This window comes from Amborella trichopoda, chromosome 10, assembly GCF_054954075.1.
Source record: "Amborella trichopoda isolate Santa Cruz 75 chromosome 10, AtrichopodaSantaCruz75HAP2 v2.0, whole genome shotgun sequence".
NCBI lineage: Eukaryota > Viridiplantae > Streptophyta > Magnoliopsida > Amborellales > Amborellaceae > Amborella > Amborella trichopoda.
Genome location: NC_142345.1, coordinates 30243424 through 30259362, shown reverse-complemented (window position 1 = coordinate 30259362; position 15939 = coordinate 30243424). Strand labels below are relative to the sequence as shown.

The 15939-nt window shown below is 39.4% G+C and overlaps 1 protein-coding gene across 1 annotated transcript; it reads left to right on the top strand.

Annotated features, from left to right (window-relative positions):
• Positions 1–295: 295 nt before the first annotated feature.
• LOC18429747 (lipid-binding serum glycoprotein family protein) lies at positions 296–15939 on the top strand. Its single transcript, XM_006839030.4, has 6 exons — positions 296–797; positions 2326–2465; positions 11876–12227; positions 12510–12755; positions 13559–13684; positions 15466–15939. The coding sequence occupies exons 1-6, from the start codon at positions 390–392 to the stop codon at positions 15637–15639; spliced, it is 1446 nt and encodes a 481-aa protein (XP_006839093.1). The 5' UTR covers positions 296–389; the 3' UTR covers positions 15640–15939.

Genomic DNA, 15939 nt, shown 5'->3' with positions numbered 1-15939 from the left:
CAAATTTTACATCAAATTTGTGACCACCTTGCATAACTTTGTAACACATCTAAGCTGATAAATTTCTCATAAAAAAAAAAAAAAAAGTGTGAATACCTTTCATTAAAGGTAAATGATCTCATTGTATACGTTCCCAAAGAATATTCACAAAAATTCCCAGTAGAGTTTGCTGCTTGCGATCGTTCTTCTCCATCGAACGCCTTATCCATCCACCTGTAACGTACTCTTTTTGTCGCTTTTAAAACAAACGAACAAGCAACAAAATAAATAATCACCTCTCTCTCTCTCATAAGCTGACCATCCTGGAGTGCAGCACGCTGCAACTCAAACCTAACTGCTCTATACCAGCTTTAATTAACCCATTCTCAATCATCCCCTCTCTCTCTTTCATGGCCACCACTCTTCTCTTCTTTCTCCTCTCTCTCCTTTCCCTTCCCCCCACTTTCTCTCTCCAACTTGATACCCATGGCTCCATCTCTGTTCTCATCTCTGAAAAGGGCCTGGTTTTTGTCAAGGATTTGTTGGTTCAGCAAGCCCTTCTCTCTCTAACCCCACTTCATGTACCTAGTATCAAGAAATCAATCAACATTCCATTTATTGGTGGCATTGAGGCCACTCTTTCCAATATCACTCTTTTGGAAATCAATGTTTCCTCGACTTATATTCGGCCCGGCGATACAGGGGTCGTGATTGTGGCTTCTGGTGCCATGGCTCATATTAGTATGGATTGGAAGTATTCTTATAGCAGTTGGCTCATTCCAGTTGATATCTCAGATGGTGGGGGTGCCTCTGTTCAGGTATGTAAGGCAGTTGAATCTTCTCCGTCATTTCATGCCTACCTTTTTTTTTCTTTTTTTCCTCTTTCTGGCAGCTTTTTAGCGGTTTTTCTTCTCTTTTGGAACTTGGGTTTGTGCATTTTCTTCTTGTCTTCATTCAGTTTGTTGGCTTGTAAATCGCAGTGTGAGGATTTCTCGAATATTTGGTATTCATGTAATTTTTGCTGCTTTATGCAAATTTAATTTATCATGGAGAGATTTGTAATTACTGAATAACAAATAAAAGGTGAGGTTTATCTGTGCAACCTTCATACATGTTGTGAACATTTGACCTATACATGGCAGGTGTTGAATGTTTCCTTTTGGGATATTCCGAGTATAGTCATCCCAACTCCCAATATTTGGATAGAGTTGAAACTTGTCCCCCATAGACAAAATTTAGGTTAATGAATTGTATTATTATGATGATAAGACAATCTCTAAGTTATGATGGACTATTAGTGGAAGATGGTTTATGTAGCATCCGTGTAACTTTCAGTGGTGTTTTTGATGGAATTTCCCATTGGTTCAAGTGTGGCATACTCATAATACTACTGGTAATGAAATTAGAACTTTATAAAATTCCAAAAAATTGACCCTACCCTTCTGAAATTCTCAACCACATAAATTTTGGTACCTATCCAGGAAGAAATGTGAATAATGAAATGAAAGGGAACGAAGGCCTTGAAGGCGAGGATAAAGGATGTCAAAGGGGTGAAAGGTGTCAAATAAATAACATTGGAAAGAAGAACCAGTAATGATATTAAAACTGCTTCAACTTACTATAGACTTTATTGCATCATCAGTGCTGTTTATGCTAATGGCAGTGATGGTACTGTTGGAATTCAAAAATATTAATTTCTAATGGATTCTGTGATAATGTTGGAATTGATGCACACTTAACTTCTTGTTTCCAGAATCACATGATCTCTGGATTCCTTGCTAATTATATCATTGAAGTTTTTTGCTATTGCAGCTAATCATATTATTTTTAGAGGTTAACTCACAGCCATTAGATGTCCAATTAAATGACTTGGGTGTGCGATAAAGTTTGAGAATTTTTTTTTTTTTGAGCTTTTAGTCTAGTCAATGAAAATCTTACAACCATCCGATGTCAAATCTGACAGACAAGAGTGTTTGTGACCTCATTGTTCCAAAAGTAAGCGGTCTCTTTGTGTACTTTTCCATTTTTTTAATGGTCATGGGAATTTTGATGGTAGCTCATCTTATCTATTAATTACCAATGGATCTTTGTCCATTTGTGCTAATATAGTGTCCAGGCACTATATTTTTCTTATTGACAAAAAACTATTGCCATGAGAGTGAAACTGACCGACATTATGCTCTATTTTAAGTTATGGCATGTCTTAAGAAATGCAAGTTTGGTTTGAGAAAGTGCCCTTCAATTTTGATTCAATTTGTTTCTTGTTTTGTCTAATAATATAGACCATATTAAGGTCTTGCAGAAAAAAAAGGAGGAAACTGATGACTTTTTATATGATGCCACAAGGTTGACGGCTTGGAAGTGGGACTTACTTTGAAAATAGTGAATCATGGAGGATCTCTAAATCTGATCATCATGGAATGTGGTTGTTCATTGAAAGACATCTCCATTACCTTGGATGGTGGAGCATCTTGGTTTTACCAAGGGTGTGTAATTTTCTAAAGTTGCTTCTTTTCTTGTTCTGCTCCATGGGTATCTTTGGCCATTGCTTATGCTTATACTTTTTAGTTGTTTGACTTTTTTTTTCATAAAATTTCACTCTACATGTATGAGCATGTGTTTGTGTACATGTGTGCAGGTGGGCTCATGCAGGTTTGTGAATATGCCTACTTACTTGCATATGTACTTGTTTATGTGTACATGCATGAAAAAGTGGTGTCCTTTCTTTCTCACCATTTGGTGGTTATCCTCCTTTGTGACGCATGGATATTTGCATGTTCATTTATTTTCTAGATTTCTCTCTAATAAAAGTACATTGCTAAGGCTTTCAATGTTGTTTAATTTTGCATTTATTTTTAACTATAACAAATGGCATGGATCAAATGCAATATGTTGTTGAACTAGAATGATTTACAAGGGAAATTTGCTGGTCCACCAAGGATCCTTGTTTGTCATTTGTTTAGTTTTTATAGAACTTCGGATGTTTAATCACCCAAAAAGAATTTTAGATTTTAAAAAATAGCAGTGTTGGATACTGGAGCGAGTCTGAGTAATCGGGTGAGTCCCCTCGGAGTCACCTAGGTCATTCAGGCTCGGCACCCTGCTGAGGCTGGAACCTTGCACATTGGGACTGGCCAAGTCTTTCTAGTTCCCACTATTTTATTACTTTTTTGGCCCGACTCAGCCTAGTCTCTCCGACCTGACTTATGATCAGGGACCAAGGGAGTCCTGATCTGAGTCAATGTTTTCTAACACTGGATAAAATCATAAAATCCCATTAGTTTAAGTGCGGAAATGCACTCTAGCGAGGAAAAGAGAAACTTTTCCATGATCCTTCGATACAAAGGTCTTTTAAGATGGCCTAATGAAAACCATAAAGCAGATTTATGTCCATGATAAACTCATCCACATCCTTTCTGATTAGAAATTCCTTTTGGATCAGAAATTGTACAACTTACAGCAAAACGGTGGCAGCCCCATTGGTACTTTTCCAACCCAAGCTCTAGGCCTAGAAAATCGTTAGGCCCCTTTCTTGTAAGATTCTTAGGTTATTTATTTGTCTCTTGGAGATCTTATATCTTTGGACTTCTAAAGTGACACCTAGAATAAGTTTTCTATTTGGATTTGACTTGAAAAATTGCATCTAGGATCAATTTCCAAATTATCGTTCTTAAAATATTATTGTCTAAAGGAATTACATAAATTTACGTAAACTTGTCACTTTTGAAACCTCTGACTTTAATTAGCCTGTATGACTAGTTTAGATGCCGAAAACAGTCTCTTGTGAACCAAGTAGCCTCCCTAAGATTAAGAATCTTTCCAAAAAAATGCTTCTTTGAGACAGTTTATGTACACACATACAACCCTTCACAAGTAAATTAATAATATGTAATTTTAAAATTGCATTGTTTTAATTTAAATCTTTTTATGAACAATTTTATATCCCCAACATAGTGGATTTGTCCCCTAGTCCATGCATTTCTAAACTCCTATATTTCTTTCACAGTCCCTTGTCTGCTATACTTTCGTATGATCGTGCAAATTATTTATAGACATCCTTACAACTTCTTACATCTAGATAATGACCCACACAGAGACCAAAGGGGCTACGTATTACTCATTGACAATTTGGAAGTGGGGCGTTGAAGAGTCTAAATACTTGTGTATCATGGAGATTTGGAGATTATTATATATATCCTTGTTTTGTTGTATGATATTCATAGATTACTCTTGAGAATTGTTTAGTTATTGCTCAAGTATATAGAAAGTGTAGCATGTATTTTGTATCTAAAACATAATTCAGCTAGTATATTTCTTACCATTAATTTCTTCCTTGCAGATCTACAAACTATTCAACATGAAGTTGTGTGCGTATGTGTGTGTGTGTCGGCACGTGAATGTGTTGCATGTGTGGATTGATGGATGATTTGATATAGATATAGCTATATCCATTGCACATTCTGCACCAAGAAGGCATAACGTTTTACCATTCTATCTGTTTAGCACGTTCTAATGCTTGTTTTGAAGGTCTTGTCAAGATTTGCAGGTTATCTTTCTATGCACTTTTCCAAATTTTATTGTTTTATGGTTGAAAATTCACCCCAAAGTTCACAGATAAGATGCCTTTGGATTTTGAGGATGAAGAGGAAGATTTAGGATTTGTGTTTCTATATTGGACTTTTATGGAATTTTTGGATTTAATTTGTATTTTTTATTGAGTTGAGAAAAGGCTTTGATGATGATAGTGATGAATTTCTATTTTTGATTGAGGAAAGACTTAGTAGGACTAATAATTATTATTTTCATTACTGGTATTGGATTTTTATAAAAGTTCATTTAGGGTTATAATTCATGGTAATGGCAATAAATAGGGTTATTGGAGTCTTGTTTGTCTTCATTTTGGTTTTGAGATCTGGGAATTTTGTTTAGTTTATGTACAAACGGATTGAAAGACCCTTGAGACTTGGCAAGGAGGACTTGCAACTTTTATTTTGCTTCTCATGTGATTCTCTTGTGCATTTCTTTTGTTGTGCATGTTTCTTGCATCTAATTCATTCCTTGCACCACCTCTCGAGAGTTGTTTTGTGTAATATATTGTTCTTGTCCAGATACTTGAATGAAGTAAATGAGGGCCTTCTGCCGGGTTATACTTATCAAGGGGGTTACTCATTTTAGGAAATAGTAAGGTCAGATCACACATCTGTTCCGCATGTAAGATGCTGCTTGTGTCTTACGTCACCATTCTTTGAGTTTTCCATTAACATTGGTTCCTTTGCTTAGTATACATAAATAAGAAGCTTGAGCTCGGTTTAACGGACATCACCTATTCTTATTTTATTGCTATGACAGTCCTTTCTCGTTTAAAAAAAAAAAAATATTCTTAAATACAGTTACAGGAGTAACAATCAATATTTCACTCATCCGTAGCTCAGTGAAAAGTTTCCTTCTGTCTCTTTTGGGTTTAACAAATCTATTCTTTATGTAGACGACTTGAGCTGCATGGGTCTTGCATCATATTACATGAATCACCCATAAATATTTGATTCCTCAATAAGCAGCGCTCTTATTCAGATTAGATATCACTTATTCTTATTTCCTTCTCATGAAACTCTTTTGGACTTCATAAAATGGCTGTGGAGTTAACATACTTTCTTCCTCTTGTTCTTGGCAGGGTCACCACTTTCCTCTGACTCTTTGGTATGTTCTAGATATATAAATTGTAAATCACAATGCTGATTTTCTGGTGATTTATTTATCCAAGTGAACTGAATACACCATTTGTTTTTTTTTTTTTTTTTTTCTTTTTCTCCTAGCTAAGAGAATTCGATTGAATTAGATTCGAAATTGTACTTCGATTGAATTAGATTCGGCTGCAGGTGGTGTCCATTCGTATGATACTTCGCTATCTGCCCAAGAACGTCTTTCCCTTTGCCACTTGGCCTACCACCGTATCACCCCCCTGACGGTCATCCTAATGGTGTCCCCCCCTCTATCCTTCCCAACCTTGCAGACCCTCCCAGGCCTTCTCGTGAACTTTCCCTTTCTTTGTGCTCTCCGTTCACCACGAGCGAGGAGACGCAGCTTCCATCCAGTCCACTTCTTCTTTCAGGTCCTCTCTAGGCCTTCCAGAGGATGCTTTTACTTTTTTCGAGAGAGCCGAATCATCTTGCCCTCTTCACCCTGCGTCCCCGTCTATTCTTTCCCTAACCTTCCTACCCCTTCCCTTCCCCTACCACAATTCATCGTTACCTATGGAAGTGGACCCCTCTCTTCTTCCTTTCGGCATCATCACGGTACACTCCCTCCATCCTTCTCACCCTGACCCTTCTCTCCTCTCTTAGCTTCTTAGCCCATATCTCCCTCAGCCCTCTCTCCATATTCCTCGAGTTCTCTCCTACCTCGCCTCTTAACCTTGGTCCCCAACCCTTTCCTTATCACTTTTTATCTTTCTACACCCATCGTCCCCTGCCTTTTAACCCTTGCCCTCATCTCGTGTCCATCAGGGCTCCTCCCTCTGTCGCTGTCTGGACCCCTACCCAACCTGCAGCTTCATCTGGGCAATCTCTTGGTTCACCAACCACTTTTACCCCCTCACAGGTCTACCCTATTCAGAGTCTCCCGTGGATCCATCACTTGGTCTTAGCCTAGGGGAACCTGAACCCTTGTCGTCTGTCCCTCTTTCCCAGTTTCCCCTAGACAGTCCTCCTTCTCCTTCGAACCTTCAGTGATTGCTCCTGTTTCACTAAGTCCTGCACCCTCTTCCTCCTACTCGGTCGAAGGGGACCCAATGAGAGCTAGTGGGAAAGATAAAATTTTAGAAGCTGACAGAATGAACGAGATCTACAGGGTTATGGGTTTTGAACATCTTGGACCCGAAGGCCTGGCTCATCAGTTCTTGTAGGCGGACGCCTCTAGCAGGCTAAAGGTGAATCTCAAAGGACATCGTGAACTGTTTAACCTCTTCTCTTCTTTAAATTATGACAAACTCACTTCTGTTGACAAGCCTATGTCCACCGCTACCCAAACCTCCCCCACTTTTAGGCGGTCGCCCAGGACGGTCTCCACCCCTGCTTCACCCCTTAACCTATGAAGACTCTATCTTGGAATATAAGAGGGTTGGGACGGAAGTCCAAAAGGGACACGGTGAGAGACTTTTCTACCAAACTCTCCCCATCGATCCTAGCCTTGACTGAAACAAAACAACCAGCGCCTACTCTACAATCCGTCCACAGTGTGTGGGCCAGAGGGCCGTGTCAATGGGTTTCATTACCAGCGAAAGGGTCCTCTTGCAGAATTTGGGTTGTTTGGAACCCAATTGAGTATAATCTCCTATCGTCTCACATAGGAGATTTCTTGGTCACTGTCCTTTCCAGGACAACAAATGGTGCGCTGATTAAATTCTCCTCCATTTATGGTCCAAACTCAGCTTCCCTTTGCCCTCAGCTCTGGTCGGAATTGGATCTTGTCGCAGCCTTACCACACTCTGCTTGGTTCCTGGGTGGTGATTTCAAAATCACCCGTTGGTCTCATGAGAGAAACCTCAACACTAATATCTCCCAAGGAATGTTGGATTTTTCTGACTTCATCTCTTGTCATGAACTAGTAGACATTCCAACTCAAGGGAATGCCTTTACCTGGTCTAACCACTTTGCTCAGCCCTCTTTGGCTAAACTGGATCGATTCCTTCTGTCACTAGATTGGGAAGTTGCTTTTCTGGATTCACATGCTCTAACCCTGCCTAAACCTACCTCAGATCATTGCCCCATTCTTCTTGATACACAAGCTTTTAGTAGGTGGCCTAAACCCTTTCGGTTTGAACTGGCTTGGTTGGAAGAGCAGTCCCTTGTGACTCTCATCCCCATTTGGTGGAATTCTTTCTCTTCCCAAGTCTCGGGTAGAGAGTGATTCAAGCTACAAACCAAAATCCAGCTACTCAAAAAGTCCTTGAAAAATTGGAGACAATCTCGGCTAGGGAATTACTTTCAGTTAAAAACCTCTTGGATCAACTGCATCCAAGACCTTGATAAAATTGAGGAAGTCAGACCCCTGTCCGACTTTGAAGAACAGTTACGAACCCAATCCAAGCTGAAATACCTTGCTACCCTCAAGAAAGAAGAGCTTTTTTTGGTTCTAGAGATCCCGGGTGAAATGGTTAATAAAAGTAGGGGACCAGAACATTGCCTTCTTTCATTGTGTAGCTAACTGTAGAAGGAGAGAGAATTTGATATCCACAATTAAGGTGGATAACAGGTTTCTTACCCAGCCAGATGAAATTGAACATGCCATCCTGAATTACTTCAAGTCCCTCTATTCTGCCCCTGAGGGTCAGGCCTAAGATGACCACTTTGGATTTCCTTTCAATTCTAGATCTTTGGTCCAGTGAATTGGAAAAACCTTTTACAGTTGAGGAAATCTCAAGCGCCATTGACCAACTTGCTAAAGACAAAGCACCGGGGCCAGATGGCTTTCCCATGGCCCCATTTAAATCTTTCCTGGGTACTTTCCTACCTGACATCAGGAGTTTCTTTGAAGAATTCTATCATAAGGGGATCCTAAACAAAGCTATCAATGTGATCTTTATAGGTCTTGTCCCCAAGAAAGAAGGTGCTGAAGAGCTTAAGTACTTTCGTCCAATTAGCTTACTCAATTCTTCATTCAAAATTCTGGCTAAGGTATTTGGCTTCAAGACTCAAACAGGTCCTTCCTCTCATCAACTCGCAATTCCAATCAGCTTTTATCCAAGACAGGCTCATCTTGGATGGTGTGTTGGTTTTTCATGAGTGTATCCACTCTAGCGACCTCTCCAAGAAACCAGGATTGATTTTCAAAATCGATTGGGAGAAAGCTTATGACCGTGTGGATTGACATTTACTGGATGAGACAATGGCAAGAATGAACTTTGGCCAAAATGGATAAAAGGATGTATTTCCACCCCCAATTTTTCGGTCCTTATTAATGGTAGCCCTAAAGGTTTCTTTGCTGCTTCGAGGGGGCTCCGTCAAGGGGACCCACTTTCTCCCTTTCTGTTTACTATAGTAGCCGAGGTTTTCAGCAGATCCATCTCTCATCTCTACCAGGAAGGACTACTCTCAGCTTGTCTCTGTAGCCCACAAGGCCCAAGGGTATCACACTTGCAGTATGCAGATGATACCTTAGTTTTTTTAGATGCGGTCCCCCAGCAAATCGAGAATCTCATAATCTTTCTCAAATGCTTTGAGAATGCCACTAGCTTCAAAGTAAATATGGAAAAATCTAAGATGATGGGAGTGTGCCTCACACTTCAAGAAATCAGATCCCTGATACCTTCCTGGGACTGTAAGATAGAGGACCGCCCTACCACTTACTTGGGGATCCCTTTAGGCTTAGGAAAACCCAAAAAGAGACATTGGGCCCAAGTGATTGATAGGGTCGATAGGCGTCCAGCTGGATGGAAAGGAAGATTCCTTTCCTTAGCCGGTCGTTCTGCGCTGGTTAAGGCTATTGTGGCAAACTCCCCTGTCTACTTAATGTCCATGTTCCACATGCCAGTGTCGGTGGCTAAGAGACTGGATCAACTAATGAGAAACTTTCTGTGGTCCGGCCAAGCTGAAAAAACGAGGCATCATCTTATCTCTTGGGACAGAGTTTGACTGCCCAAAGCCCGAGGTGGTCTAGGTATCAAAGATCTAAGGAAGCATAATCTGGTTCTGTTGGGGAAGTGGTGGTGAAGATTGGGCACCCAACCAAGCCCCTTCTGGGCACAGGTGTTTCGGAAGAAATATAACCACTGTTGGGTTCTTGAAAGGCCCTCACTGAGCAGGGTTTCAGGAATTTGGAAATCCCTCGCCTCCTCTCTTGCTCTGTTCAAGAAAGTGATTCGTTTCCATCCTAAACACGGAAACAGAGTTCGCTTCTGGTCTGATCTGTGGATTGGACATGCTCCCCTTAGGGACCTATTTCCTAAACTGTTTCAACTTGCTTCCATCAAAGTGTCCAGTATTGCAAATGAAATGGTCTTGGCAGGGGGGTGTAGATCTTGGAACCCCTCGTTTTGAAGACATCTCTCCGAAGAGGAAATATTGGAGTTCTCCACTCTATCGGCTGCCCTTCACCCGGTGTTCTTACCTTCTTCAGGGAGTGATTCTTTGGTTTGGACACTATCCCCTTTTGGTAAGTTTTCAGTAACAACTTTCTATAAGCTTCTTATCCAGCCTCCTACTTTCCCTTTAAATCCCATCTCTCCCCTCTTCAAGGTATGGAACACACTAGCTCCTCCAAAAGTTCAAGTCTTTCAATAGGATTGCTGGCTGTCATAGGGCCCTCACTCTTGATTAGCTCCAAAAAAGAGGCCTGTCGCTCCCAAACAGATGTGTAATGTGTTTGACAGAGGAAGAGTCTAACCCCTACCTCTTTCTACAATGCAGTGGGGTTTACGAGCTTTGGACCATGATCCTACAATTGTTTAGTTTCAATTGGGTCCTTCCCCTTTTGGTAAAAGACTTATTTTTTCATTATTCTGGAGGTCCTTGGCCCAAAGCAGGTAGAACCTTGTGGAGGGCAGCTATCGCTGCTACAGTATGGGTTTTATGGATTGAAAGAAATGAGAGGGTCTTTCAAGGGCACCGAAAGGAAGTGGCTGGGCTGTTTCATAAGGTTACATCAATTGTAACCTTTTGGGCTTCCACCCATAGGACCTTTGGTGGGATTCCTATGAGTTCTTTCCTTAGACAATGGGACATTATTATCCGAATTCACCCTCTCAAGCTACAGTGGCCTTACAACTGGTTACCTCCTCCAGAAAATGCCATTAAGCTTAACTTCGATGGTTGTTCCATTGGAAACCCTGGCCCTTCAGGAGTAGGGGGAGTTTTCTGTGACCACAATCGAAATGTTCTCATGACATACTCAGAATATGTTGGACATAGAGATTCACAATTCGCCGAAGCCTTGGCACTCCTAATGAGCTTAAAATTTTTTAATCCTTCTTGGGGCCAATCCTTAGTGGTGGAAGGAGACGCAAAAAACATTCTATCATGGGCAGCAGGCACCACCACTCCTTGGTACCTTTCTAGATTTTTTTATGAAATTTACCACTTATGCAGGGATACCAATGTCTGTTGGAGCCATATTTGGTGGACGTCGTATTAGTTCGCCGACCTTCTCGCTAAAGATGGTGCGTGACGACGACCACACTTGGAAGACAATGAATGGTCCAACTCCGTTTTTGCTCTGGACCTTCGAGATCTTCAAGGACACTAGATTTTTTGGTTGTACATTTCTGTAACAGGCCGCGCTTATAAGCCCAGCTTTTTGTATCCTCCTTTTTTGGTTACAGCTGTTTCAAATATAGTTTGTATAGGGATTTTAGCTTATTTTGGTACCTGTCCTGTAGGTATTCTCGGTCCTCTCCTCCCTCTTTCTGTTGTATATTTCATCTTTTATTGTAACACAAGGTTAACATTATCAAAAAAGAATTATACCTTAAATTGGATGAGAAATACAACCAGATGGGCATGGACAGGAAGTGTCAATGTAGTAGGAAGAGGTCCTCAGAATGGGACTGCTATGCAAGCTCCCTATTTTGCCAGGGAGAGAGCCTCTGGTTTTACTGCTCTTGATTTCCCTCCATATGGTGCCTCTTTTTCTGGAAAGAACATTTGTTTTCTTTTCATCTACCAAGAATGCAGTGTGCTTTTTTTTTTCATTTAAGAAATGAAGTGTGTTTTCTTGGCTTAGAATTATAAAGTTCCTGTGTGGCATTTTCCTTTTATAACCTTTAAATCATTCTCCTTGGTTACAAACTTTTTATAGGACACATATTAGATAACATCGGAGTATTCAGGATAGATTGTCTATGGTCATTATCTCTATATTATGTATCTCTCTTCCTTTAATCTTACATTTTCATTTTTTTCAGGATTGTCAATGCATTTGAAGAGCAGATAATTTCTGCAGTAGAAACAGCAGTGACAAAGAAGATCAAACAAGGGATTAGAAAACTTGATTTATTTTTGGAAAACTTACCGAAAAAAATTCCGGTGGATGATATTTCCACTTTAAATGTTACTTTTGTGAGTGACCCATTGATGGGCCAATCCTCTATCAGTTTTGAAATCAATGGTTTGTTCATGGCCACAGACAAATTGGCACCTTCCAACTACCATTTTAGGCATTCACAAAACAAAGTTTCCTGCAGCAGTGCATCAAAAATGCTAGGGATTTCTCTCAATGAAGCTGTATTTAACTCTGCATCAGCTACATACTTCAGTGTAATAGTCATTTCCCCTTTATGAACTTTTAATACCTCATTTATATGTTCTTAGAACACTGAAGTTTGGATTACGACTTTTGAGCTGCTAATCTTTTGTTGGTGATTTTTTTGATATTTTATTTAACATCATGGTAGTGGTAATTAGAAAGGTTATTTGATAGTTTATGTTTTCGTTTCTCTGTTTCTTATGATCGAAGGGTACTTCTGTCATTCTTCCTTCTCATTAGACAATCAAGACTGGGAAGAATGTTGTTGTACTAACAATCATTCTCATGGTCAGGCCGGCTTTATGAGTTGGATTGTGGACAAGATAGATCAGTCTCTTTTGAACACTGCTGGTTGGAGATTTATTATTCCTCAACTATACAAGAAGTATCCAAATGCTGATATGAATCTGAACATATCATTATCTTCACCACCATATTTAAGCATTACACGTGATGGCATCACTACTACTGTTTTCGCCGACATGACCATTGATGTTTTGAACTCTAATGAGATAACTCCAGTGGCTTGCATATCGATGGTAAGATTTAGTTGGCAGATGTCTTTGTACTGAGTGGTTTGCGAATGAGAATGTTTATTGCATGAATGTATTTCCTGTTACTGTCTGCACAGAGTGATAACCAGAAAAAGAAGAGTCTGCACACACATTGTCACATGCATCATGAATTGGGATGTGGGCGTGTTTTATTTAGGGATATACCTGTTTTTGTTAGGGGTACCAATTTGATGTGGGTGTTCTCTGTCGTCCCCTTTGGTTTCAAGTGAATGCACTTTTGTGCCTGTTTGCTTGTTGTCTTTCTGTCCGATTTGCATGTTCGCAACAATGTGCCTCTAGGCATGTGCATTATCTTGTGAGGAGGGAGGATATAGGTCTTTAGGCATGCAAGTACGTTTTCATGCAGACGAGAACTTACGTATTTATGGGCAATAATTTATGCATGTGTCCATCTCTCCATCTTAGGTTGTCAACTATGAAAAGTTTCATCTGTCAAATACAAAAAACAAAGGTTCAATAGCATAGTTTGCTCTCGAACTTCTTGTTTGGGCAATTATTTCTACAAGTCCATTGTGAGTTTAGACACTGTCAAATATTAGTTGTTCTGTACTCCTGATCCCAACTGTTACTTTCTAATAACACAGTTGTGATCCTCATCCATTCAGTTGAGATCTCTATTTGGGATGTATCTAGCTAAACAAACAACCTCGAGCAACATTGTGCTACTTTTTTACGAATCCTCCCATATTTGCTGTTTGTTTTTCATTGGAGCTCTCAATTGATAAAATGGCATATTTCATTCAGCTGGTTGATGTTTCTTGGTGCAGGTAGTAAGTTGTTCCGGCTCTGTTGAGATCTTAAAAAACAACCTAACTGGTCAAGCTGGGTATGGTGACTTTAGACTCCAGTTAAAGTGGAGCAAAGTTGGAAACTTCCATATGTATCTGATTCAGGTAAGAGATCATGCCACATTGTGACCCCCTTTGGTATATGTCTCGCTTTAGCCTTCTTCTGTGAGAAATACCTGTAAATTTGTCATCATTAATATTAATCTAGGCTGCCCACCTTTTATTAAATACTTACAAGGTAAGCAGACATAAATAAGAATGGCTAGCTTCTTTACTAGTGGGTCCAAATACTATCCTATGGGGCATTCAAAATTTGTTATTTTACTATTTTGGGTTATGCCCCTTAACTTGCATTTCAATTCAATTTCAATTTGACTTGACCTTTACAGATCTGCATGAGGTGGACTTCAACAGGCCTCGCAAAACACAAATTTACATCTTTGTCCAATCATAGACATTTGACCAAACCTAAACCCCACTATTTAACTTTTCTGTAACCCCAGCCCAAGGTCTTTCTTCCCATTTGGAGACTTCGCTTCCATTAGCAGAAACCATACCCATTTGAAATTTTAGTCACATTAATGGCAATGTTATCCATTATTCCTACATACTTCAGAAATGGATAAAACTAAAGACCCAACATGTACGCAGTGAAAAGGAAACCTGATAGCCACCCTGGTGCAGCTGTTGCTTGCGTCACATGAGAACCTTGTCAAAACTAAGAAATGTTGTTAAAATGATTCAAGAGACTCATGAATCTCTACACTATAAAAAAGAGAACACCAAAGTATCTCCATGTTTTCAGTTCTTGATTTGTTTAAATTGTGTTGTGTGTACAGTTAAGTGGTAGATATGATATTCAACTTGAACAGTTATTATGTGACAACTGAGAATGAACCTTATGAGTTTTTTGCATTACTCTTCTTTGATAACTTTTCTAGAGATCTGTGTTAAATTTAATGGTGATCCTTTGAGGTCCTACACACATGGGTGTGGGAGGGTCTCATAGGATCATTACTATTTTTATTAATTACTATTCTTTAATAAAACAGTTGAATCTCTCGAATAATTAATACTCCAATGGAGTTATTTCAAAACATAGAATGTTAAACTGAACTGACACTTGTCTAAACATTTTTTGGACTGGAACCGTTTAGAATTGTCACTATTGTGGGATATTTTATCCCTCTTAATATGGCATACATTTTATTTTATCCTTTTCAATCCCAAATACTGATTATTTAATGATTTTCCTTTTCTTATTTCTTATACAAACATTCTTCAAAAAGTACAGAGAAAAATTACATTACAAAACTCTAATCATTTACATCTCCATTTAATCTTTGCAATTTTTTTTATAAATTATTAGAAATTAATAGTGCTTCAAAAAGCGCTAGGCTGTCGGGGGTCCAAGCCGCCCAGGCAGCCCAATAGAAAAAAATTTTGTTTTGGGGTTTTTTCTCTCTAAAATAGTCTCCAATGGGTTTTAGGTTTCAAATGAACTTAAAACCCACAATGTTTCCCTTTAGTACTAAAAAAATGACCCAAAAATACCCTCAAGGATCCGCATTTCCACCCCTGGCCCGGGCAGGCGTCTAGGTGGGTTCCAAGTCGCCTAGGCGGACGCCAGGGATATCCACCTAGTTTGGCCGCCTAGGCCTAGGTGATGTTCTTAGGCCTTTTGGACCGCCTAGACGGCCGGTCAGGCGCTGGGCAGTCCGCTTTTTAAAATAATGGAAATTAGATAATATAAATTACTAAGTATGGAATGACATTGGTTCCCATTGCTTTTAATAAGGTACCAGAGGTTATTGATTATTAAAACATAAATTATAGAAGTCTAAGCTATACTTTTGTGCCTGATGAGCTTAAATAATGCAATACAGGCAGCTGTACGGGTCCTTTTGGCAGATGTGTTTGTTCCATATGTTAACTCAAGGCTCAGAAATGGCTTCCCATTGCCTATAATTCATGGGTTTACTCTCTCAAATGCTGATATTATCTATGCCGACTCCCGTGTAGTGGTATGTACAGATGTAGAACACACTGATGCTTTCTAGGAGCTTGTAATGTAACATGTATACTAGTCGGTATTGGAAAATGCTTTTGCATTTGTATTAAGTACAGTGGAGACCCAGTGGCAAGGAGCTTCACTGGGTTCGCCTTGTAAAAAAATGGACAAAAGACCTTTTGTATAGTGTAAATGTAATTTCAATAACGTTTCATGTTACTTCGCCAAAAAAATAATGGTTTCATCTATCTCTAATTATAATTGATGCTTTTGTTTAGATTTTTTAGGTTTAGGGTTATTTTCTTCTTATTGGTTTTTATATTTCAATAATAGAATTGAGAAGTTTATG